Source organism: Nematolebias whitei, chromosome 16 (assembly GCF_014905685.2).
Source record: "Nematolebias whitei isolate Nwh7 chromosome 16, NemWhi1, whole genome shotgun sequence".
Taxonomy (NCBI): domain Eukaryota; kingdom Metazoa; phylum Chordata; class Actinopteri; order Cyprinodontiformes; family Rivulidae; genus Nematolebias; species Nematolebias whitei.
Window position 1 is genome coordinate 14473091 of NC_056513.1, and position 26533 is coordinate 14499623.

A 26533-nucleotide genomic window follows, 5' to 3' on the forward strand; every position below is an offset into this window, starting at 1 on the left:
TATACAGTAAATGTGACCATTTTGTTAGGGCATATACTTTAAGTTAAACAAAATTAAATTAAATAAGCTTGATGACTCTGTCTGCTTGAGTGTTTACAAATACTGTAATTTTCTTCCTGAGCTAAAGTTGCTACTAGTCTATACAGGAAAAGGTGTCACACCATTGTCAGACTTTGCAATGCTCATAAATAAATAAATAAATGTATAAATAATTAAATCTTAGCATAAGGTTGCTTAACTCATCTCAGCTGTGATGGGCAGGATTCAGTTTGTACAGCTTCAATAAATTAATGGGTGTGTTTGTATGGAGGACGGAATGTGACAAAATGAAATAAATACATAATACAAGCATAACAATTAAATGTATTATTTAATTATTAAACTCTTAGTATCCCTCGTTTTGTGTTTCAATGTTTATTACATTATATCTAGCTAGCTTTTACTTTGAAGTGTTCAATCTGCACTTCCGGGACGGCAGCTACCTGAGGGTACTTCTTGCGCTTGAACCCTCCTTCTCGTCCCTCTTCTCCTGACAGTCGCAGACTTCCGCAGCCAAGTTCTTTAAGGCTTTTCGCAACACAGGTTAGTAGAAAAAGAGGAAAAGTGCAACATTTTATTTTTAGCCGTGTGCTCGCACAGCTCGAACAGAGTGTGTTTTGGTGATATTAAACAAAAAAGAACCAATTTATTAGATTAAGCTAACGAGATGTTAGCTAGGCTGTGTGTGCGGTTAGCTCATCTTTCTTCAAGTGTTTGACTCTTTGTTCCTGTGGGCCACTTTCCTGGGAGCCCGAGTCCGCGTTGGTTCCTGGTTTGTTTCTAAATCCTAAATTTTAGTTGCATTAAGTTTAATGTAACGCCGTTTACAACCCTGTTGAACTTTGACCAGCGATTAGCTGAGTGACTGAAAACCTCAACCAAGGGTCGCAGGTTGCAGGCCAGAAGTCATATTTGCATTCAAAGCTACACATTTATTGAAGCACTTTGCAGTGCATCCCAGTGAAAAAGGAACGAGTCAGTACTTCAGTTTAGCACTTAATATCTATAATGTATATATGCATGCTAAATCAGCAGCAGATCATAATTTCAAACGTGCATTTTTCATAAAGAACCTCTGAGGGTTTGGGCTAATTATGTAATCTGCCTAACAGGCCTTTGTTCCCTGCTGGTGGATCATGACTTGCATGTGACCATTTAAGGGTGAACAAGTACTTTTGAGCATTTAGCTCTACAAAGATTTGTCAAGTTTATTTGGTTTTTCTTTGTTAAACTGGGTCTTTTTTTTTTAAATATTTGCACAAATGGTTTACGTTTCCACCCATTTGACTTATCCATACTTTTTTTTAATTTTTAATTAGTCTGAGCTGAATATTTGAGCTGTATCTCCCTCAGGTGTGCACCGCAAACATGTCATCTGGAAACGCTCAGATCGGCAAGCCCGCCCCAGAATTTAAGGCCACCGCTGTGGTTGATGGGCAGTTCAAGGAAATCAAGCTGTCAGACTATAAAGGTATTCCTGTGTGTTTTGTTTTGCAACAGTTTGACTCAAATCAAGGATTTGTTTATTCATTTTTATATGTTTGGTATTTCAACGAATCCTGACCCTTTTTCCCCCCCTCTCTGTATGTTTCAGGAAAGTATTTGATTTTCTTCTTCTACCCCTTGGACTTCACCTTCGTGTGCCCGACTGAGATCATCGCTTTCAGCGACAGAGCAGAGGAGTTTCGTCGTATTGGCTGCGAGGTCATCGGCTGCTCCATCGACTCCCACTTCAGCCATTTGGCGTGGTAAGAATTTCTACTGGCAGGAAAAAAAGTCTCCGGTGCTTTTAAACTGATCGGTCAGCAGGTGGGATTACTGGATTATTTTCATAGTTTGCTTGTGTTCAGGGGGATATCTGACTTGTGGAGTATTCTGAGAAACTTAACTCTTGCATGACATCACAGCTGCTGTGTAGACTGTGTTAAGCTCTTTTTTTATTTAAAGCAAGTTAATTCATTCAACCTTTTATTTAGGTTGAATGAAGCAGGTTACTTGGAAGGTTTGAAAATGATAAATGTTGCATCAGAATGTCCACAGTTGAAGATTCTGGCAACTTTAAAAGCAGCACCCACCCCAGTTTATCTCCTGCCACGCCGGCTCTCTGCGAGGTGGTGATAAATGAACTAGCGGCCTCTGGGTCGGTTTGTTCCCTCCTCAATAAATGTGTGAGGAGTCCTGTTTTTTTTATTTTAACACCTGCTTCAGAACACTTTTTTTTTTTTTTTTTCTGTTTTATAAGTGGGTCCCTGACAAGCTTTTGATTCTAAGTAATTTAATTAGATTCGGGTGTCTGACAGGATAACGTCACAAATGTGCAGACAGCGGGCTCTGAAAACCAGGGTTGTCTTCATATTAAATGTTTTTGACTCAGCAGGACAACATTCTGTCAAGAGCCATCATTTGAAATGAATCAGAAACTAAGTTCTTGAGCTGTAGCACACTAGAGCTTTATTTTAATCGTTTCTGGCCTGTAAATAGTTTTTATTTAATACTCAAGTTCTGTTTTTGCCTTCAGGATCAACACACCAAGGAAACAAGGAGGTCTGGGTAACATGAAGATCCCCCTGGTTGCAGACCTCTCAAAGTCTATCGCCAGAGACTACGGTGTGTTGAAGGAGGATGAAGGCATTGCATACAGGTCCGTTAGATCTTTGTAAGGCTGTTGGTCACTGTCTAATGACTGGATCTGATCTTATCTAATTTATTTCGGGGGGGCTCTCAGGGGTCTGTTTGTGATTGATGACAAGGGCATCTTGAGGCAGATCACCATCAACGACTTGCCCGTGGGTCGCTCTGTGGACGAGACCCTGCGTCTGGTTCAGGCCTTCCAGCACACTGACAAATACGGAGAAGGTGAGGAAACGCCGGTTGAAGTGGCACGACTAAATGTTCCACACGAAATTAAACTTTTAGCTTTTGTGAACATTTCCACAGCACAACTGAGCACAGATTTACAGGTCCTTCTCAAAAAATGAGCATATTGTGATAAAGGTCATTATTTTCCATAATGTAATGATAAAAATGAAACTTTCATATATTTCAGATTCATCGCACACCAACTGAAATATTTCAGGTCTTTAATTGTTTTAATACTGATGATTATGGCATACAGCTCATGAAAACCCAAAATGCATGTCCCAAAAAATTAGCATATTTCATCCCACCAATGAAAGACAAGTGTTTTTAATACAAAAAACGCCAACCTTCAAATAATCATGTTCAGTTATGCACTCAATACTTGGTCGGGAATCCTTTTGCATGAATGACTGCTTCAATGCGGCGTGGCATGGAGGCAATCAGCCTGTGGCACTGCTGAGGTGTTATGGAGGCCCAGGATGCTTCGATAGCGGCCTTAAGCTCATCCAGAGTGTTGGGTCTTGTGCCTCTCAACTTTCTCTTCACAATATCCCACAGGTTCTCTATGGGGTTCAGGTCAGGAGAGTTGGCAGGCCAATTGAGCACTGTAATACCATGGTCAGTAAACAATTTACCAGTGGTTTTGGCACTGTGAGCAGGTGCCAGGTCGTGCTGAAAAATGAAATCTTCATCTCCATAAAGCTTTTCAGCAGATGGAAGCATGAAGTGCTCCAAAATCTCCTGATAGCTAGCTGCATTGACCCTGTCCTTGATAAAACACAGTGGACCAACACCAGCAGATGACATGGCACCCCAGACCATCACTGACTGTGGGTGCTTCACACTGGACTTCTGGCATTTTGGCATTTCCTTCTCCCCAGTCTTCCTCCAGACTCTGGCACCTTGATTTCTGAATGACATGCAAAATTTGCTTTCATCTGAAAAAAGTACTTTGGACCACTGAGCAACAGTCCAGTGCTGCTTCTCTGTAGCCCAGGTCAGGCGCTTCTGCCGCTGTTTCTGGTTCAAAAGTGGCTTGACCTGGGGAATGCAGCACCTGTAGCCCATTTCCTGCACACGCCTGTGCACGGTGACTCTGGATGTTTCTACTCCAGACTCAGTCCACTACTTCCGCAGGTCCCCCAAGGTCTGGAATCGGCCCTTCTCCACAATCCCCCTCAGGGTCCGGTCACCTCTTCTCGTTGTGCAGCGTTTTCTGCCACACTTTTCTCTTCCCACAGACTTCCCACTGAGGTGCCTTGATACAGCACTCTGGGAACAGCCTATTTGTTCAGCAATTTCTTTCTGTGTCTTACCCTCTTGCTTGAGGGTGTCAATGATGGCCTTCTGGACAGCAGTCAGGTCGGCAGTCTTACCCATGATTGCGGTTTTGAGTAATGAACAAGGCTGGGAGTTTTTAAAAGCCTCAGGAATCTTTTGCAGGTGTTTAGAGTTACGTCGTTGATTCAGATGGTTAGGTTAATAGCTTGTTTAGAGAACCTTTTCATGATATGCTAATTTTTTGGGACAGGCATTTTTGGTTTTCATGAGCTGTATGCCATAATCATCAGTATTAAAACAATTAAAGACCTGAAGTATTTCAGTTGGTGTGCAATGAATCTGAAATATATGAAAGTTTCATTTTTATCATTACATTATGGAAAATAATGACCTTTATCACAATATGCTAATTTTTTGAGAAGGACCTGTAGTAGCGGTATTTGTTGCCGAGTCTAGTGGTAGATGTCGGTTTTTGCAGTACACGTTAAGGAGATCACAAAAGCATGATGGAGCCAGATGTGTTAAAACTTAAGTGAGAAATAAAATCTTTAAAATCAATCCAGAAATGGACAAGAAACCAGGAGCTGAACGAGGAGGTAAATTTGTATTATGAGCCATTTTATTTAGAAAGATTCTGCTTCTTTTTGTTTCTCTGTGATGCATTTTTTGTTTTGTTTTGAATAATTAAGGGTTCAATCTTGAGCCACTATTCTTGTTCACCAGAGGTCTCCAACCCTGGTCCTTGTGGCCCACTTGGCTGCCTCCCTGCTTCAACACACCTGATTTAAATAATTGAGCAACTTACTCAGAATGTCTTCAGGTTTGGCAGAGGCAGGTCAGTCGGGTGTAATGAAGCTGCAGCTGTCGAGCTTTGAATGACCTTCAGATAATCCTTGAACCTTTGCTCACTTTAAAAAAATACAAAGGAGCAAAACATTTAAAGTTGGTGGCTTAATTCTGTGCATGCACACTTTATTCAAACATCTCACAGATCAAAAATGTCAAAATGTTGAACCTGGTTCCTGTACAGCGTCTAAAAATAGTTTCCGGGCTCAAAATCTAATTTAATAGAAATTGTAATGGTGTTAAAATAAGCTGGCTATTTTCACATTATATGTAAAAATGATCACTTCTGGAAATTCAAATGGACATTTCTTGGTGAGTCTTTTCTTTAATAAGACAAAGATAATGACGTAACCATTTAACCGTTAAGTCAACAAGCGTGCACAGGCTCGGTTATGGACACAAGTCGGGTCTTTATGTGGTAATGAAGCTCAGGAATTTGTCAAAGACATAACATTTTACAAGTCATTCTCAAATTTAAAAGTAAATAACCACTTCTAAAGCAGTCTTGGTTACAGGTTTATCCTTCTGGGCACTCACATGTGGACTTTGTTCTTAGACAGTATAAAGTTTATGGGCTTTGAATGGCGGCTCAGACGAACCTTGTCCTTCTCGTCACAGTGTGCCCCGCCGGCTGGAAACCTGGGAGCGACACCATCGTCCCTGACGTAGCAAAGAGCAAAGAGTTCTTCTCCAAGCAGTAAACGTGAAGGTCTTCGGTCCAGCTCGTGTCCCGAGCTCAGCACTTCATATGAGACGTGTCTCCCCCCTCCCTGTGAAGCGGTATCTCGCTGCGTCCTCTCTAAACCTGTTAAATTCCTCTAGAGATCCTCGTCAACAGATGCTTATCTTTGTACGTTGGTGGGACAAACCTCTAAGTCTCGAGCACTGAAAGTTTAGATTTGTTCAGAGAAAGTATTTTTTTCCTTGCTGACACTAATGATTTGCTACCATCTTTAATAAAACTGGGAAAATTAAAACTAGTGTCTTTGTTGAAATTAAAACTAGTGTCTTTGTTGAATGAAGCAGGTGTCGTTCCATTAATGACCTGTAGGTGGCAGTGTAATCCAACAAAACCATTCGTTTGAGCCGCTAATCTGAATTTTAAGGATATTCCCAAAAAGATGTTGGAACTGATTTATTTGAGCAGCTTTGGCTTTTTTTTTTTTTTTTTCCTTGCCCGCCTGGCTGAAGATCTGAGAACGTCACAAAGCTGCAAAGTCTTGCCTAACGTCGGAGTTATTGTGGTTTGTTGACTCACAACTTGTTTTTGCCAAACGGCAGAGTCTCATTGGGAAAGATTGGATAAAATGTTTATTTAGACTTGTAGCTGTCCTATTTATGGATATTTATCGCTCTAACCTGAATTATCACGGCTTACACTTGGATTTTGGTTTTCTATTTCACTAAACTAAAACTGTGGAGGGTTCCTGCAGTCTCGACGCATCGCGTTTTAGTGTTTTCCAGGTCTGCGAGTATAAAGATTAATTTATTTCTAAATTAAAATTTTATAAAATTGGATTATGTTTGTAAAATTTACCTACAAATGAGGGTTTGTGCTGATGATAAAAGATGGGCGTAGAGTTTTCAAGGAATTAAAGGCTTCTTACATTTTAATGTTACACTGATGAGGACAGTTTAGCCTCTGTGGGTAATTTAAATACAGATGATCTCGTTTTACAGGTTTGAGCCCATCGATGACGTATTAAACTTTTAGGAGCTCGTTTTGTTCTTTTTGCAAAAAAATGTCTGAAATGTCACTTTAATGTTTTACTTTTGCAGCTTGAATAAAATCCTGCAGTCTGTGGCTTTAGGAACACTTGGAATATGCAAGTATTTTATAAAGACAGGTTCTATAATAATCTGCTTTCACAACCATTTAATGTTGTTTTACATAAATTGCAAACTTCAGTCTTGAGTATGAATATTTACAACATGCACATGTTTTCAAGTTTATACACTTTTAGCAATCACTTCAGCCATTCATGAATCCAAACATTCAGCAGCTCTGACTTTTGACTGTCACCTTTAGCTGTTATCTAGCATTTCATAGCTTTTACCCACCATGCAACAATTTTTAAATTCTAGCTTTTACTACTTCTAGCTAGCCAGTTTTAGCTAACATTTAGCTGTTTTTACATTGGGTTTTCTACTTTTAGCCAGCCTAATAAGGTTACATTTCGCTTTTAGCTAGCGTTTTGCTGCTTTAGCGTTTCTTTTCTTGTAAATGTAGCCTTTTGCTACATTTTTAGATGGATTTACTACATTATCTTTTATCTATCTTGTTGTTCATTTAGATTTTTGTTCCTGTTTGTTGCATATCTAGTCTTATACATTTCTTTTAGCTAACATTTTAGGTCAGTCATTAACTGCACGTAGGCTCTGACACTGGTTCATTTTCATCTATAAATCCCTCTGGTCTGCTGCCTTATCTCCTACATGTCACATCAATGCAGCTACAGCGTGCACTCTCAGGACATCATTACCTGCAGCGTGTCCTCGGTGCGGATTGAACTTGACAAAAAGGCCTTTTCTTACTCTGGAGCACCTTACAACATGAACTGAAGCTGTCCACCTCAATTTCTTTAGGGGATTTTAATCATTTAAGGTCAATAGAAACGTCAAAGCAAATACGTTCTTGTTTTTAGTGTTTTACCTAGTTTTATATGGCACCTTGATTTATTGTTTTATAACGCTACTTTTATTTTAATTGCATTTTTACTGTACATTAGTTTGATGTCTCTATTTTATATGCTGTCTGCCAAAAACAGGTCTCTTGTAAATGAGTCCTCATGACTCGGTGAGACTAACCTGCATAAAGGTCGAATGAAAAAAAAATTTTACATTTAGCATTATACTTTAGTACATCTAGGTTTCAGCTTCCTTTTAGACAGCCTTTTCTTACATTAGTCTCTGCTACCCTTTTGTTAGATTTAGCTAGCTGTAGCTCCTCTTGCTACTTCAAGTTTTGGCTAGCCTTTTAGCTGTTTTTCTAGCTTTTGAGCCCTTTTGTACCTTTCACCGTTTTGCGGTTGTGATTTTTCAAACGTGTTTTAAACCTCAGGGCCACCGTAGTTTAGCTGCTGTAAGAACTTTGTTTCAGCTTCAGCAGATTTCATTTCAGCCCTTTGTGTATTTTGACAGTTATCAGATACGCTCAGCCCAATGCTACTAAACACAACTTTTACTTTTACCTCCGTTTTGTTTCGACGCCTTCTTTCCGCCTGTTGTTTTAAGACCGTCTGTTTACTTGGAACTTTTTGTTTTTCTGTCTTGTTTTGGGAAACTGAAAGCAGATACTGAGGGAAACTCCCTTCCCTCCAAACAAACCACTCATTGACAAACCTGGTTGTGGTGGAAGGGGAGCGCGCGGCGCTGCTCCTCTGACTGGCAGCGTAGGAAGGAGTTCCCGGAAACCTTGCTCGCGATATGACGTCAGCCGGCAGCGTTTACCATATATGGCCTGACGTCACGTACGTCGAAAGTGGGGTGTGGGGGAAATCCTGCGCTGGGACGTTTTAACGTTTAACAACTTCTGATCAGAGACCAACAGTGCGGTCATGTTTACGAGAACTACGACCAGAATTCCCAAAAACACATTTTAAAACTTTTTTTTTTTTAGAAAACACTTTTAATTTCATTTACTTAAATATTAACTGTACAAGTAGCAAAAAAACAGGCTCAAATGACAGAAATAACTTACATAAAAAGCACAAACGGCAACAACAAAAAAATGTAAACAGGCAAAGCCGCTTTTAAAACTTCAAAAATGTCCAAGTGTTGTAGTCTTTTGTATTATTATTATTATTTTGTGCAGACTGTTTTTTTTCTTCTTCCAGATTCTGGTTCAGTTCTCACACACAGCCATGAAGACCGTTTGGTGTTTTCAGTCCAGTTCGGGTCCAGTGTTTGTATTAAAAAAAGTGCTTCATCTCTTCAGTAGGACTTGACTTTGGGCGCTAACATGAGCTGGCAGCCACTGCTCACGTGCGTCATGACTTTCTGTTTGAGTTGGGCCACCTGTTCCCGCAGCAGGGAGGCGGTGTTCGACAGTCCGGCGTTGTCCGTTTTCAGCACCTTCACCTTGTCCTCCAGGCGCGCGATGCGCTCCATTTTGCGCCTCCGGCACTTGGACGCCGCCAGCCGGTTCCGCAGCCGCTTGCGCTCCGCCTTGATGCGCTCCTGGTTCTCCAGGTCGATGGGGGACATGGGCGGGGAGCCGTTGTCGCTGCTCTGCATGTCGGGCACAGTCTGAGGCTCCTCTTTCAGGCCCCCGAACCGCTGCGAGTGGAACCCGGCTCCGGCCAGGGAGTGCTGGAAGTGATGGGACCCGTGCGCAACGGCCTGCGGGTGCTGGTGGTACTGGTGGTGGTGGTGGGGCAGGTAGCTGATGGTGGTGGAGGGGTAGTTGGCTGCTGAGGCCAGGTTCGGGTTCGCGGTGCAGCTGCTCAGGGTGGTGTACTCGAGCGGCTCCGGCTGCACGGACGCGCCGTACACCGACGGGGGCGCACAGGCCACCCCGGCGGTGCCGATGGACACGTTCGGAGGCGCCATCTGGTTCATCTTGTGCAGGTCGTCCAAAGCTTTCACGAAGCCTTCCGCGAAGCACTCCTGCTCCTCGGTGATCCCGCGGCCGTACAGGTACTGCGCAGGTGTGGGTGTCGTAGTGATGACCCCGTTGCTGTTCTGGATGATCAGGCGCTCGAGCTCAGGGGAGGCGAGCTTCAGCGAGCCCACGTCCGCCGCGGGCCCCGCCGCGTAGAAGTCTGCGTCGGCGCGCAGAGCCTTGAAGTTCGGGTTCCGATAAGAATCGGAGAAGTTCAAGTTCATATTCTGCTTTAGCAGCTTGTAGTCCGGCAGCGCTGCGCCTGGGTGGCCATAAGCAGAGAGAAACGAGTCGTCATAAAAAGGCTGTTCCATTATTGTGGACATAATTCAAATCAAGACAGTCAAACACAAGAGACACCGAGACGCTCCTCAGTGTCCCGGAGGAGCCGCAGCGCAAAGTCCAGCAGGGTTACAGCTAAGAAAAAAAAAACAGAAAAAAAACTTCCAAAATAGTGGAACTGTACTGTACCAAGTCGTCGGTTTGTACCTTTAGTCGAATTCAAAGCGGGGTCCAGAGATTAATTCAGGTGTTTTCAATCCTCTCGTGCGCGGTTTCTTCCCCTGTCAGGCGGTTTCCTTATTACCAGCAGCCGCCGCGCTCCGCTCGCTTATAACATCTGTCAGGGCGCAGCGCGCTGATTGGCTGCTCCCCGCTGCGCGCCCCGCCTCCAGCATGTCACACGATGACGTCGTTGCCGGTAAGAGCGAACGTAAACAAGACCGGGCCTTCTCGGTGCCTGAGGAAACTCAGTCCAGGTGAAGCAGAACTCATCGGAACACTAAAGTTTATTTATTTATTTTTAATAATTTTAAATCTGTTTAAGGTGGTTTGAAAAGCACTGCAGCCTCAGAGGGCTTCAGGTGACCCTCCAGCTTAGTTGAGGCTCTTAAAGAAGTGAGGCAGCGGTTCCAGCGGATCAGGGAGATATTTTATAGATGACTTACGCAATCCGAACTGAGCCAGGCCGCTCCATATTTGGGTATCCAGGCGCATCCGTTCCTCCTTGTAGCAGGAAGCCGAGCCCTACCATCCAGCTCCTGGCAGGGATGGACGAGGAGGAGGAGGTGCTGGCCTCCTCCACTCACCAGGCAGGGAAATGAGAGGTGATGGGACCAGACTAAAATCTGGAAAGCAACAAAGATCTTGGAACAAACCTTTTTTTGTTTTTACCCCATAGTTGACTTTATGAATATTTAAATGTGCCTAAAAGAAAAAGATTAAACCTGAGTGACATCTGATGCTGATATGTAATTCTGAAATACGTGCTTAATGCAAACAAAGTGCTTTAATCTGCATACTTCACTCAACAGATCTGAGCATGAATACACATCAATACATCAAAATGGTTCATTCATTGATCCCAATTGACTTATTTATTATATTACCATTTTAGTCACTTCAGCTGTTTCTGTAAACAACGCACACATGGATGGAAGCAATCGCCTGTTTTTAAAAATATTTTGAATTTAGGTATACATTGACCATCAATATGAGCAAGTGTTTTCTCACCGTATACATTATTTTTTTCCACGGTCTTTACGGCATTATCAGGATCATTATTTATTCAAACATTTTGTCTTCTTTTCACGGTAACAACCTCTGACTCACATTTTTTGTGTTTTCCCAAGTTTTCAATGACCTCTGTCTCCAGTTGCACGTGTTTTGACCCGTCAGAAAAACATAATTTGGTTGTTTTTATTTATTTACTATAAAATTACAAACCGAACTAACGAGTTTCACTGCATGCGGCTCAAAAAATCCATCCCAAATTCAGAAAAGTTGCCTTTTTTTAATGTGTGAACTGTACAAGTTAAAAAACAACCAAGGTGTAAAGAAAAGATAAAGTCACAACCTTTGTGGTCTCCATGGTAACCACAGGCCTCAGTTAATGAGAGACAGACAGAAAATAAGGCTCAAACAAACAGTCACTGTGCAAAAACTACAAGTCAGATCTTAAAACTTTTAAACTGTGAGCGGCAGAAGTCTCAGACGATCTGAGTGTTTCATGAATGAGATATGATTAACTAGAGAAATTGTATTTCCTGCGAAAATGTAGTGTGAGTGCTTATTGAAGAACTAGCTAAAAAACAGCTAGCAAAAAAACAGCTGAAAAGTGGCTAAAAATGCAGACAGAAGCCTAAGTTACCAGAAGGAGCGAGAGCACAATTGTGCCCAATTAGACTTAAAGAAGCAGAAACAAGAACAAATAAATGGAAATTATCTGAAAAAACACAAACAACATACATTTGCAAAAAAAAAAAAAAAAAACCAGTAGCTAAAAATGCTGAAAGAAGCTCAAATTACCAGCGGGAAATGAAAAGAGCACAGTTGTGCCCATTTAGGCTTAAAGATCAGAAATGAGCACAAAAAAGTGGAAAAAAGCAGAAAATTCCACATAAAAAATAACAGCTGAATAGTAGCTAAAAAAGGAGCAATAAGCTTATATTACCAAAAGGAAGTAGAAAGAGCACAATTGGGCCCAATTAGACCTAATGAAGCAAAATTAGCACAAGGAAATTATCTCAAAAGGCAGAAATTTGTGGAAAAACAGCTGAATAGTAGCTAAAAAAAATCAGAAAGAAGCTTAAATTACCAGAATGAAGTGGAGAGAGCACATGAAAAGAAAAGAGCCTTCCAGTTTTAATGAGAATATTATGAGCTAAAATACAGCTCTTTTGAAGCTTGGCTGTGAACTCTGCATTCTGGGGGGATTTGAGAAAAAAAAAATGTTGATCCTAAAGCAGTCGAAGACACAACTGGTGAAAGAAGACAACCCCCCCCACGATTTGTTGCATAGTTTGTACATGTACCAGAAAGAGTTATTGGAGTAAGAAGACTTCGTTTACAAAAATCAAACGGCTTAAAAGTTAGTGTGACATCGTCGACAGGTTAAAAAAAAAAAGGGAAAATAATAAAACTTAAACTGTGATTGTGCAAAACCCATAACATATATCAAAGTGCCAGTTCAGACCAGTAAAGTCCAACTTTCCATGACCTGTTTATACTTTGAATGATGTTTCTACTGTGAAGTCTGAGTTGCAGAGCTCCAAAGAGGGTGCCCATTAAGTGTATCATTTGCACATTTTATTTCTAAGTTGTTAAATAAAACGCAAGACAAAAAGAAATTCACCAATGTGAAGTGCAAGAGCTCTGTGTCGGCCATTATGTGACCATTTAGGATCATTCAAGCACAGTGGAATGAGTTCTTTTAGTTCAAGGATCTTATTTGCTGCTGTTCTGCATATTGTTTTTGTACTAGTGCTTAGCGTATTTTTAGTTTAAAGTTTTTCTTAGTTCATATCTTAGATCTTATTACTGTTTTACTTTTACAATTCATACTTTTGTTGAATGTAACTGGGACCCTGTGTACACAATTTCGTTCCACCACATATACCACATGACACGTTTGACAAATAAAGAAACTTTGACTTTATTTTCCCCTTCAGTGTTTATTTAAATGATCAAATTTATATTTTAGTGTACATTTTGCAGTGAGTCCATCCCAACGAAGTGATCTCAGCAAGAAAGATGCTGCAGATAATGTAATTACTGAACTGTGGCCATTCTGACAATTTACCCCACAGAAACATGTAGTTTCTAGTATGTGTTTATAAAGGCCCGAGCTCTATTTGTATTGCAATCAGTCAATTCTGGGAACAACACATGAGTCACCATAAAAAAGAAGCGGTTAAAGACAAAAGAGCTGAAGCACGAAATTCCAGAAACACCAGAAACACCAGAAACACCAGAAACTCTGGAAACACTTGATTTTTCTTGTCTTAACGCCACTCGACAGCAGCTGCCTTTGCCTCCCCTGAAAAATCTGACGAATCCAGATTAAACGCTGCGAGCGTGAAGCTGATGGTGAGATAACGGTGATGACATCAATGTGGCATAACCAGAGTTAATTTTTAGATTCAGAGCAACACCTTCAGCGTCAAGTTGACTGATTCAAGCTCTGTTCAATGTGGATTATTGATTTGCGATGCTTCAGTGTGCATTTCTTTGTTTGCTGAACAGATTAAACCCACAATCTAATGAATTATAACGCGGCGTCAGATGTACCTTGAGTTCCTCCTCTGCCCAGTTTGGCACCGAGCTCCTCCCTGTGAAACTGTGGGGGGACGTTCTGGTCTGGTCTCCTGTCAGGGAGGGAAAACATCAGAGGAAACAGAAAAACAGAAGTAGTTTCAGTCGGTGGTCAGTTGCAGTTTCAGAGTGACCTCATGCACTTATTAAAGGACACTGAAGTCACTGCAGATTATACATTTCAGGAATGTTATATTCTGTTGATGGTCAGAACTGTGATGATCTGATAAGTCATATTTTTGCCTCTTTATGAGGTTAATGGCAACATTTTTCATCCCTTTTGATATTTTTTCTATTCTGTTGCTCTACAACCTGGAACATAATTGAATTTAAAGCAGTAATTCTCCTAAAATACACCAGATTAATGCGATTAAATGGGGTTGAACTCGTTTAAAATAATTTAGAAATAAAAAATTGGTGCATTGCACAAATGTGTTCAGTCCCATTGCTTTGCCTTCAGAAGCCACATAGTTCAATAAGTCACCTGTGAGCGATTTAAGTGTCAAATGATGTAAATAAAACACCTGCTCATCAGTCCAACACTAAGTAGTGAGGGCTGCCACCAAGCAAGGGACATCATGAAGGCCAAGGAACTCTCCATACTGGTCAGAGACAAAGGTGTGGATAAGTTTACAGGGTTGGGTTGTAAAAGAAATCCCAGAACCCTGATCTTGCCACCGAGCTTCATTAACTCCATTATGAGGAAACACAAAGATGATGGCACCACAGCTAACCTGCTAAAACTCACAGACCTGGTAAGGACGTCGTTATTTAGGGAAACATCCAGAAGGAGAAAGAAAACCCTGATGGAGCTGAGCTCTTCTCAGTCAGAATTACTTTCATTGGCCATGTTTGTGTGCACAGACAAGGAATGTGACTTTGGCTTCAGCGCTCACGGCATACAGACATCACGTATAACTTGTATAGTCTTAGAGGATAAAAGAAACGTGCATGCATTAGTATATACGGCTTTTTAAAATACATTGAAGGGAAAAAAAGCAGGTTAAACACCATGACCATGTGACAGAGTCACGTGATAGTAGTCCTGGTGTTTATTGAGTTCATCAGAGATCGCCTGTGGGAAGAAAGAGTCTCTGTGGCGACTGGTTTTTCCAATTAGCGCTCTGTAGCACCAGCCTGAAGGTAAAAGTCTGAACGGTTTGTATCCAGGGTGTGTGGGGTCTGCAGAGATGTCACCAGACCTTTTCCTCACCCTAACCCTGTACAAGTCCTGGATTGAGGGAAGGTCAACCCCGATGATCCTCTCTGCAGACCTGATTGTTCGTTGCAGTCTGGACTTGTCCTGTTCTGTGGATGAGCCAAACCGCACAGTGATGGATGTGCACAAAACTCAAACCCCACACCCCCTTTTCTTTGAACTGAGAAAGCTCCTCGGATGAGAAGTGAAACGTCTTAAGCTACAGAACAGAAGTCCAGTTGTTTTTGTCTTTAACCTTTCTTTGGATCTACACAAAACAGACTGAATAATGGCTGTATAGAAGATGACCAGCAGCTCCTGTGGTAGGTTGTACTTCTTGAGTTGCCACAGGAAGTAAAGTTTCTGCTAGACCTTCCTACACATAGTGTCTATGAGGACCAGCAGGTACTGAGAGTGGGTGGTTCCTAGGGACCAGAAGTGATCCACTGTAGACACAGTGTTATTGAGGATGGTGAGAGGAGGTAGTGTGTGTGTGAGGGGGTGGGGCTTCTCTGGAAGTCCACTGTCATCTTCACATTCTTGAGCAGGTTGAGCTTCAAGTGGGTCTGACAGCACCAGTGGACCAGCCGATCCACCTCCAGTCTGCATGCAGACTGGTCAATGTCCTGTATCAGACCAATAACAGGGTGTCAGCTGCAAATTTCAGAAGTTTCACAGACTGGTCCGCTGAGATGCAGTCATTTGAGCACAGAGAGGAGTGGGAAGAGAACACACCCCTGGGGGGCGCCGGTGCTGATGGTTCTTGTGTGGGAGAAGATGCTGTGAAGGTGGAAGGATCGGGCTTCATGGGAGAGTGGCTGGAGAAAACATTGATTAAAAAAACTGGACGGTTTGGAATTTCTTCCTTGAACACGTGGAAGAAGCTGCTGTGTCAGAAGAGATCCAAGTTTTAAGGAACACATCAGATATGAGGCAAATCAACCCCACATCAAGCTGAGAACACCATCCCTGCAGTGAAGCATTCTTTCAAACGGCACTATTTGATAAAGTTTAGGACACCTTTTTATATTTTATTTCACAGTTTGTCGTGACAGTTCCACTAATCCGCTAACGGCTAATAGTGGGAAGTAATTTCTCATGGAGCGGATTAGCATTTTTGCTAACTTTGGAAACCGTTAGCAGAATTAGCTTCCGCGAAATTAGTTTTCGCCAACTTTTAAGTCCCGCTAACAAAATTCACAAGCTTGTTCCTGTCTGTTGTGGGCGTGTCTCAGTGAGTCCGTTAGGCATGCTATTGGCTTGCGTGCACAAGTGACAAGACGTGATTGGTCGACGCAGCTTCGACTGGAAGGAGACGAAAACAGGATGCAGAACGTGGCATTCGTCCAAGTGGTTAGCGTTAGCTTTCGCTATTTATGTATTTACCTGTTTAGCGGTTTAGCATTAATCAAGCTAAGTTTTTGGTTAGCTGTGCTCACCACCAGCAATGAGTATCTCGATCTCTCGACTTTACATTAAATAAATACAACAAAATATACAACACAATTTTTAACACATTGTTGGTTAGTAAGCATATACAATTAAAAGTAATATATAAGAGCTTTCTTGCTCATAAAACGTTCTAGTTGCAGCAGCTACTGCGCCTTCAATTTCCTACTTGGTTAAGTATGTACACACATGACATGGTTTTATTTTAAAGTAGCCGATATCAGCCGATTTGGAACCAATCAACCGAATGATTGGTCACTTTCTCCTTTTAGAACCCACCATACACGTGAGTTCTAATTTAAGGTCTCTAATTGGTGCAGAGGCCTGGAACCTTTTTTTAACGTATTTTTTATTCTTTTGCTCACGTGCACATAATTATGCACAGCTATGGGCAGGAATTCAAAGAAGCACAGCGCAAAAAGCAATTCTGTCACTTTCTGTGAACGGGGGTATGATTCACGTTGACAGATAAGACGGCGGAGAACAAAGCAGCTGCAGCTAGAAAAAAAGCGTGTAGGTGCAATCAGCCGCAGTGCCTGCGGCTGAGCCACAGAAAGGCTTCTTTTCTGCTCTCCGTCGACCATTAGCACATCACGGCAGTGCATGACGGCTGCTGGCTGAGCCCAGAGCTGAGGCTGAAAGCAGGTGAACTGTGTGAAGCACGAACCCTACAAATAATCACATTTGACACACTGGTTCAGAGCATCACTTGTGAGGATTTTTAGCTGGAAATCCAACTTTTTTTTTAAAAGTATATTAGAGTTCTTTCCCTGAGAATTTAGAAAAAGATTAAACCAGATTGAGAACTGAGCAAAGTTTGCTTTCTTTAAAAAATAAAAACTGTTTTAAGTTCATTAAACATCAGAGATTTAAATTCAAGATGGCTGCCAGAGCCACATGTTCAATGTGTGTGTTAGAGATGACTCTCAGCGACTTGCACCCAGTCTTGATCTCATTATCTGCAACTGTTGTGTTGACTAAGGTCAGCTAGAGATGGCAGCCATCTTGAATTGGGTTGAGTCCAAATGTACATCCAAAGGATTTCATTAAAACTGTTCCGGTACTTTATGACAGGGGTTCTCAAACGTTTTGGGTTCAGGGACCCCCTCATAACCCTCATGTTTATTAAATAATTATTTTATTCAATTTGTCTCTTTAATACAATGGAAATATTTGTTACATAAATACGTAAGGCCTGCTCTTTAATAGTAATACTTTTAAACATGGACTAGTTTTCATTCAAGACACAATTAATTAACAAAGATATATAATTTCAACTTCCAAAAATTACAGTTTTGAGAAAATTACCAGCATCAAAAACCACTTTAAAGCTTTACCTATTCACATAATGAACATAATAAATGTATCGCCACTTCTTTAAATTATTACAGAAAACTCTTTTTACGTAAAACTGATCAGAATCATAACAGCAGCAGTAACGGATTAATTTGTAAACTGATGATGCGGGAACACAATTAGTGGGTGGGCCAGTGGGGGAGGGGGTGTCCTTGGGTCCTCCCCCAGAAAGTAAAGTAGATGTGATTTCCTACATTTTGGTGTATTTTAACAGGTTGTTAAACGTCTACGTGCTTGTTAAATTATTAATTTTTTTTTTTGCGGACCCCTGAGCACCGGCTCCTGGACCACCTGGTGGTCCGGGGACCCCAGATTGAGAACCACTGCTTTATGAGATATTTTGTTAATGCACTTTTAGCTACTACCTCGACAAGTTTTAGCTCAGTATCTGTAAAACCGGCTGAGTTTGAGACTTTTGTGTTTGCTGCTGCTGCTTAGCTTTGGCGGCCATCTTGAATGGGACCGACTCCACAAGGTAAGGAGTTATAGATGTTCTTTAAGGAATACTTTCTGAGAGAGTCTCGCTCAAATCCATCCACTGGTGGACAAACAAACACACAGACACGATCAATAACTGTGTCGCTCCGTCTTCAGTGTTGAGCAGTGATTAAAATTTAAAAAATCAGCTTAAGTTTTCCTCTGACCAAACTTTTGTCAGAAAAGGACAAAACTGAAGAAACGCCTCGAAGCTGCTGATGTTCCTCACAACTTTGACCATCTCGGGCACCAAAACACTCACAACTTTATTAAATGAACCGGAAGTAACGTCTCTCCTGTGTCTTTGGCAAGGTCTTCCATGCTGGAAGCTCGGTGACCTGGAAGTGGCCTGTAGGTGCGGTGAGTCAGGTATGGGGCAAAAAACAAGATGGCTGTCCCCTTGAGGAGAGAACAGCTCACCACCTCACGCAGCATGTTAGGCTCTAAAGACTCAGTCCTCAAGGATGGTGGGTTTAACTAACGGGACATCGGTTTTCTCCTTGAACCCAAACCCTCCAACAGTTCCTCTCTGCTTCATCGTTAGCTGGTTGCCTGTGGGAACCAAACCGCCCTGCGCGTGTAATCGTTTTAATGAAGACATGTTTAATCAGTGTGCTGCTCGTCTGTAGCTCGCAGATAGTGCCAAGGAGCCTCGTGGCGACGAGAGACCTTTAGCACAAGACATGATGACTGCTGAGGCCAAATGAGCGCGGCGGGAAAAGACAGTCGGACCGAGCTGTCCCCTACGGCTGACGGAGCACATATGGAGCTGTCCTTCCCACTTTCCCTCCGTCCACACTGATGCTTTAACTCCGCGTCACTCTGCCAGCCTGGAAAAAGAAGAAGAAGAAAAGGCAAACAGCTGTAAGTGGGGCAATTAAATCTGATCAGATTTTACACGCTCGTTTGTTTTGTTAATTGAGCTGCCTTTCCTTTTCGTCTGAACGAGATTCTAAGAGGAGGATAAAACTGCCGGCGCGATGTTGAAGACAAAATGAGCTCAGCAATCTGAAAACAGTCAAGTCAGGTCCTCTGGATGAACATTTCAAGAAGACGAATCCGTCCAGAGGACCTGACGTTACTTTTTATAGATTTTTCTACCTGGATTGTTGAGCATGCATCAGCAGTTCTGAGCAATCGTTGGGAAACAGCGTCTTTTAGCAAAATATCTCATGAACCGCTGCACAGATTCCAGCGCTTCCAATTATAGATTACTGTTCTGTTTAATACACTGTATTATACTATATAATTATTGTTTAGCATATGTCTTAGATCCTTGTATACTCTTTCTTTTATATAGTTTATACTGTATTTTTCGGACAAAGCGCAATATCAATGAACGGGTCTGTTTTCATACATAAGGCGTACCGGATTATAAGGCACATTAAGTGAAATAAAACAGTCAGATAAGTCAAACTTCATTCAGCTCATGCTGGTGAAGATTCTCAGTTCAATATTCAGCTCATTCACAATAATCACATAAAATCAGTTTGAGGTCAGTAAGCACAACCAGTTTGAATACATAAGGTGCACTGGATTATAATATAAGGCGCACTGTAAGTTTTTGTGAAAATTAAAGGATTTTAAGTGCGCCTTATAGTCTGAAAAATACGGTACTGTTGCTATTTTTGGGTGTAACTGGGACCTTGAGTACACAATTTCGTTCCACCTCATGTACCACATGCGATGCGACTGACAATGAAGTCACCTTGAACTTTGACTTTGAGACTCACAAATCAGTCATCGGCTGTTTAGGTACAAAAAAAAAAAATTGAGAATGAATGCCTTTTTATTGTTGCTATGAACAAAAAGATTAAAAGTAACTCCTCTCATAGTGCAAACATGTACACAGGACAAAAAGTATGATGAATGCAGTGGTGGTGTTGCACATTCTACAGGTATTACTCAACAATTGCATCGCTCAGTATTATCAATAAAATTTAGTATTCAATTAATCAACCAGATAAATGATGCACAGTAGGTGGGTAAAAGCAGTGGGTGAGTGTGTGTGTGAGCTCAAACATTTGGAGTCAAATTGATTCAAGATGGCCACTACAGCTAATCAACCTTAGCTAACGTTAAATTGACTCTAACTCAGTCAATTTTACAGATGTTGCGATGAAAATTGGTGTGGGAGTAGCTGAGAGTCACTCAAAAAACATATCCCAAGTACAAATGATGAAGCACCATAACAGCCCATCTGTGAGCAAAATATTCCATGCACAACTTGATGGATTGTAGCGAAATTCACAGAAAGTTAACAACTTATTAGTTTTTGGAGTGAATTAAATTCAATATGGCTGCCATAGCTAATCAACCTTATCCGGCACAAAACTGGCTCTAACTCATCAGTTTTACTTTAGATGAAAATGTGTGGCGGAAGCTCTGAGCTCCAACACATCAGCGTCAGCCAGAGTCAGAGTCAGAGAGATTTATTTGTCATTCTCATCATGTGGTACATGTGGTGGAACAAAATTATGTACACAGGGTCCCAGTTACATCCAACAATAAAATGTAAAAGAAAAACAGTAATAACATCTAAGATATGAACTAAGAGAAATATCAACTAAATATACACTAAGCACTAGTAGCATAAAAACATTACGACAAACAGCAGCACGAACATGAGTCTGTGTGAGCAGATGAGTATGAATGAACACAGCAACATAAAACAGATCAGCAGCAACATGAAACAGATCAGCAGCAACATGATGTGATTCTTCACAGTGATTATCCTGGTTAGAGATTCATGAGTCTAACAGCCTCAGGGTAGAAGCTGTTCCTCAGTCTAGTGGTTCTACACTTATTGTTCCTTAACCTCCTTCTTGAGGGGAGTGGGACAAAAAGTGTGTGTGCTGGGTGAGTGGGGTCCTTCATGATGCAGGTGGCCCTCTTCCTGTGTCTAGAGGTGTAAATGTCTGTGATGATAGGGAGGCTGACTCCAACAGACTTCTGTGCAGCCTTCACCACTCTCTGCAAAGATTTTCTTTCATCTCACATTATCTTATGATCTTGAAGGAATGCAAGGTCTTTAGTTAGTTTGTTTGTTTTGCTCTAAAATAGTAAACAATAATGACACCCCTAAAGAACTCAGTTAATTATAAAAGTGTTTCATCCTTAACTTGTGCATTTTTGGAAACAGATTTCAAGTCAAGCAAAATGATTAAAATAAACTTTTTATGGCTCAATAACTCAAAGTGAACTTACTGAGGGTTTTGTTGTGTCTTTTTTAACCGAATTATAAAATTAAAATAAGTCGAAACCTTTTGTTTTTCCAATAAGCATGTCTAAAAAAGACACAAGGTTTAAGCGTAACAGATAGTTGGTTTGTCTTTGTGCTGTGATTTTAATCTTTTAATAAACTCACAGCAAAATCAATGTTCACCACAGATTCACAGACAGGAGCCGGATTTCAAGTCATTTTTTAAATTTTATTTATTTAATCGGCCAGGAGAGGCGCGGATCACTGCTGATGTTTGAGCCTGACTCCGGCCAGGAGTTCCTCTTTGAGAGAAAATAGGAGAAGTGAATGTAAAGTGGCAGGAGGCCAGGGTGTGGAGGATGTGGGCACACCACATTTTCATTTCCTCACTGCTCTGCACTAATGGCCAGATGTGGTGTCAGTGTGGCAACATCGAGTAGGAGAAGGTTCAGGTCAGGAGTCGTGCAACGGATGGAGCAGAACACTGAACCCATCCCACAGTGCACAAGAACATGTCTTCTTTTTAGGCATGACTAATTAAACTAATTTACTGAGAAATTTGAATAAAAATATATATATTTTTATTTATTTTATAGGTCGTATTGTTTTTTGAGTACTGGTTGTGCAGCCAAACAGTGATCAATAAAATGTTGCAATGTTGGATCCATTTCTGCCAATTTAGAAGTGATGCCAATCCATCCATCCATCCGTCCGTCCGTCCGTCTGTCCGTCCGTCCATCCGTCCATCCATCCATCCATCCATCCATCCATCCATCCATCCATCCATCCATCCATCCATCCATCCATCCATCCATCCATCCATCATCACATGTTTCCACAGCCTCCTCCTCCGGTGTTCCCAGACCAGCCGAGAGACGTAGTCCCTCTATCGTGTCCTGGGTCTTCCCTGGGGTCTCCTCTGAGTTAGACATGCACAGAGCACCTCCTTAGGGAGGCGTCCAGTCCGAACCACCTCAACTGGCTGCTCTTGATGTGGAGGAGCAGCAGCTGCACTCTGAGTCCCAGATAACTGAACTTCTCACCTATCTGTAAGGGAAAGTCCAGCTACTGTGTGGAGGAAACTCATTCCAACCGCTTGTATCTGGGATCTCATTCTTTTTGTGGCCCAGAACTCGTGGCCATATTAGGAACGTAGACCAGTAAACAGAAAGCTTCACCTTGCAGCTCAGCTCCCTCTTCACTACAACAGACTGGCACAGAGTCTGCAATACTGTGGAAGCTGCACTGATCCATCTGTTGATCGCACTCCATCCTCACTCGTGAACAAACCCCTGAGATGCTTGAACTCTTCTACTTGAAGCAGAACCTCACTCCCAACACAAATATTTTACCTCGTGCTCTGCTCATTTGAGCTAACGTTCTGCTCTTTTTAGTTTGTGTTCTGCACATTTTGGCTTGATCTAGGTGAGGGAAGGTAGACCAGCCAGTAAACGGACTTGCACAGAGTCGGCAATGCTGCAGAAGTGGGACCAATCCGTGTGTCGATCTCATGCTCCATTATTTCTTTACTTAAGAGCAAAACCTCTTCATGTTGTTAATCTGAGGTGACAACACTATGTTTGATTTCAAAGTCAAATTGAGTTGGTTTGATATGGGGGGCATTAAATGTCTGGATGTATGGTAGGTGTGTCCAACCTTGGTCACTGAGGGCCACAACCCTGCATGTTTCACTTGTTTCCCTACTCCAGCACACCTGATTCACAGGCTGAATTACCTCTTCATGTTCAAAGTTCATGCTCAATAATCCAGGTAAAAAAATCCAACAAAGTTAAGTCAGGTCATCTGAACCATTTCTATTTTTGTTGTTGAGACGTTTCGTCCTTCATCCAAAGGACTTCATCAGTCAGAGGAGCCATAACAAACTCAGTCACATAAGTGGCTTACTCACATAGTGGGCCAACCAGTTTGATGGTGATAAGATAGTTTTTGATGTCTATCCTCTCCCCTGTCGACTCCTCGGAGGCAGCTATAGCCAAAGTGGGTCAAAACATCGAAGTTGCAAAAGTCTCAATAAGAAACCATCCAGAGGACCGGACTTAATTTTGCTGGATTTATTTAACCTGGATTATTGAACATGAATTTTGATGTTTTGAACCACTTTGGCCATGGATGCCTCAGAGGAATTGACAGAGGAGAGGGCGGACTCCAGGAACCATCTTATCACCATAAAACTGGTTGGCCCACTATGTGAGTAAGCCTCTTATGGGACTGAGTTTGTTGTGGCTCCTCGGACTGAAGAAGTCCTTTGGATGAAGGGCGAAACTTTTCAACAAAAAAAAAGAAACCGTCCAAATTACCTGACTTAACTTTGTTGGACCTCTTCATGTTCTTGAAGATTTATAACAACCTTCAAAAAGCTAGTCAGGCTTACCTATTAAAAATAAGCAGATTTGCCTAAACATCCCTAAAACATCTCGAAAACCCATTTCATGGTAAATTAATGGGGTTTTTCAGCAGAGCTTAATCTTAAGTGTTAAAACGTAATTAGGGTTATTTTGACATTTGGGTTTAGCCCAAATGAGTAATGCAAACCACTTGATTAGAATTTGTTGCAATTAGTTGTTTTTGCATTTCTAATGTGGTTTCTGCTCTTCATTATCTGACATCATTAAAGAGAAGTTTAGACGTTGAGCTGGTTTCATCAGGCTTTTATTCGGCTTCATGTATCTGGCATCATGCATCCATCTCCTCCTACAAACAAATCTTCAGTCCGGGACTAAAAAAGAGGAATCAGAAATGTTTACAAGTTACCTGTGAGAAAAAGAACTCGTTCACACGTGGGTAAATTGTAATATTAATCCCAGTAGCAGGTAAATGACTTGACTTGTTTACTCTCGAAGCGTAAAATGACAAGCTGTGGTATTGGTTTGAGGTTAAACCCTCACTTCAGCCTACACAATTTCCCAGCAAGTAATTTAAATGAGAAACGGCGGCTGTGTTGATCTTTCAGCACAGAGACTCAAATATTGTCAGATATGTTCTCAAAATAGAACAAAAAAAAAGAAGAAAGAAAGAAAAAGTCGACAGAGCAATTAGGTTGATGTAAGAGTTTAAATACTGCACTATTTCCTCAGAAAAAAAACTGACTTCCAGGAATTATTCTTTCTATCTTGCTCTTGAGAAACTTACAGTATTCAAAGCTTAGCGTTCATGAGTTTTAAACTAACCGTCAGGATCTGTGTCTTCTGGTAGTCCTCTTTTAGGTTTATTAACGTAGTGGTTTTTATGTTATATTTTCTGTTTTGGGATTCTTGTGTTCAGTTCTGTTCCATTTCTTCAGTCCCTGTGTTTACCGTTGCACCACCGGTCACTTCTCAGTCCGAATTTTTCCAGTCAGCATGCCACGCCCATCTCCACCTGTCTTGTTTCACCTGTCACAGCTGCAGCCAATCCACTCATCTGCATCTGTTAGGGCTTAATTTGTAAACGGATCGATGCTGGAATGCAAATAGCAGGCGAGCCAGCTGGTGGGGGTTTTGCGGGTCCTACCCCAGAAATATTTTAATAAAGTAGATGCGATTTCCTGCATTTTGGTGTATTTTAACGGGTTGTTAAACATCTATGTTTACCTACATTTGTAAACGCTCCACTTCTGTCAAGTCTCCTCCCCTTACTTGACGTTTTCGAGCTCAACTCTTCTCCGCTGAATTTGTTGTTCGACTCCACATGTGAAACCTCCAGGCGCCTACTCCGTCTGTTCATGGCAGCTGCCTGTGAGCTCCTGCCCACGCACGACTGCCTGGTTAGCTAAGCACTCACCCCCACCACTCTTTTAGGGGCGGAGATTTTTTTTTAAGTAGAAGTGGAAATGCTACTTGAAGGGGCAGCTCATATTTGATATTAGGAAGCTCGTAAGTGGCTGTTGTGTTTAAAATTAGTGTTTATGTAATTATTTTCAGTTTACTTATACAATATGTTTTATTCATTCAAGGCAGTCATATTTGTTCATAACTTTATTATTAGTAAGCCTGAGAGTTACTGGATCCAAGCAAACAGTTACCAGAATGCACTCTGTCAAAAAGACCCATCTCAAATTAAGCCCTGCCCTCTGTCCTATTTCGGTTCTCATTCATTCCTCAGCTGAACATCGCTGACCTCGTCTGGTTTTTCCATTATTGATCCTGGTCTGTCTGTTTTGCTGCTTCGACAGCTTTTAAGTTTTAAAACAAAGTTTGGATTTTTTTTGGGGCTCCTTGAGTCTGCATTTTTGAGTCCATCCTTTGTTAACGTTAGCATCTAGCATTAGCACTAGCTCTAGCACTAGCACTGGATTGTCCATCAGAATGTTCACATTACAATTTAAGTGTGGCTGATAGAAGTCCCACACCGTTTTAAAATTAAACTGTTGCATTTTTTGTGTGTTTTTGCTGTTCTTTTACACAACAACAGCTAACGTTTTCACTTGTTTTCTCCATTCCTTTTTGTTTTTAAATCCAGGTTTCAGAGTGGAAGTTTTTGGAAATGCTCAGCTTGGGTGGGAAAACTATGGACTGCTGCTGTCAATAATTTTCCTGTGCTTGCATGAGTAAATGAATAAGAGCAACAACTGGCAGATCTCAGAGTGCTGTTTGTCCTGCTCACTCTTTTCAATTAATCAGATCTTCTGACAGAGAGCATGCCTGTCTTAACCCGTCTTCAGATTGGTGGAGACGCATTTACTGAACGAGCCTGTAACTGTTTTCATTCTCAAGACTGAAGTATCTGCGTGCATTACATTGAAATACAAAAATCACAGCGCCACCTAGTGACCCGGGGTGGAAACTACAGCAGCTATTTTTTGTTGTTGTTTTGGTCCAGCCTAAACAGCGATTTCAATCTCAGCATTACTGCATGCATGTGGAACGTTTTCACAATCAACATTTAAAAAATCAACGTTTTCAGAGATGGACCGCGAGTGATCAGGGTCTCAAAGTGTAGTGTGGTCTACAGCACTGAAGCCACCCACATGCACAGAAGAAGACATGACATCAGAAGCAGCACTCTGTTTACAGTCGCAAATATGGATGTTGCACATGTCCATTGGTGTGGATCAATCAATTCAGGTTTGTGATCAGAGCCAACAAATCCAGTGGGAGAAAAGTCAGATGAAATGCAACACGATTCAGACTGA

At 41.6% G+C, this 26533-nt stretch overlaps 2 protein-coding genes across 2 annotated transcripts; one reads left to right on the forward strand and one right to left on the reverse strand.

The window, feature by feature from the left end:
* The first annotated feature begins 488 nt into the window (after window positions 1–488).
* On the forward strand, window positions 489–6002 carry prdx2 (peroxiredoxin 2). Its single transcript, XM_037689712.1, has 6 exons — window positions 489–582; window positions 1393–1510; window positions 1634–1787; window positions 2558–2680; window positions 2765–2895; window positions 5644–6002. Exons 2-6 carry the CDS (start codon window positions 1408–1410, stop codon window positions 5724–5726), a joined length of 594 nt encoding a protein of 197 aa, XP_037545640.1. The 5' UTR covers window positions 489–582; window positions 1393–1407; the 3' UTR covers window positions 5727–6002.
* A 2815-nt stretch (window positions 6003–8817) lies between these two features.
* junba (JunB proto-oncogene, AP-1 transcription factor subunit a) lies at window positions 8818–10077 on the reverse strand. The gene has a single exon (XM_037690285.1). The coding sequence runs from the start codon at window positions 9952–9954 to the stop codon at window positions 8959–8961; it is 996 nt and encodes a 331-aa protein (XP_037546213.1). The 5' UTR covers window positions 9955–10077; the 3' UTR covers window positions 8818–8958.
* Window positions 10078–26533: the final 16456 nt, after the last annotated feature.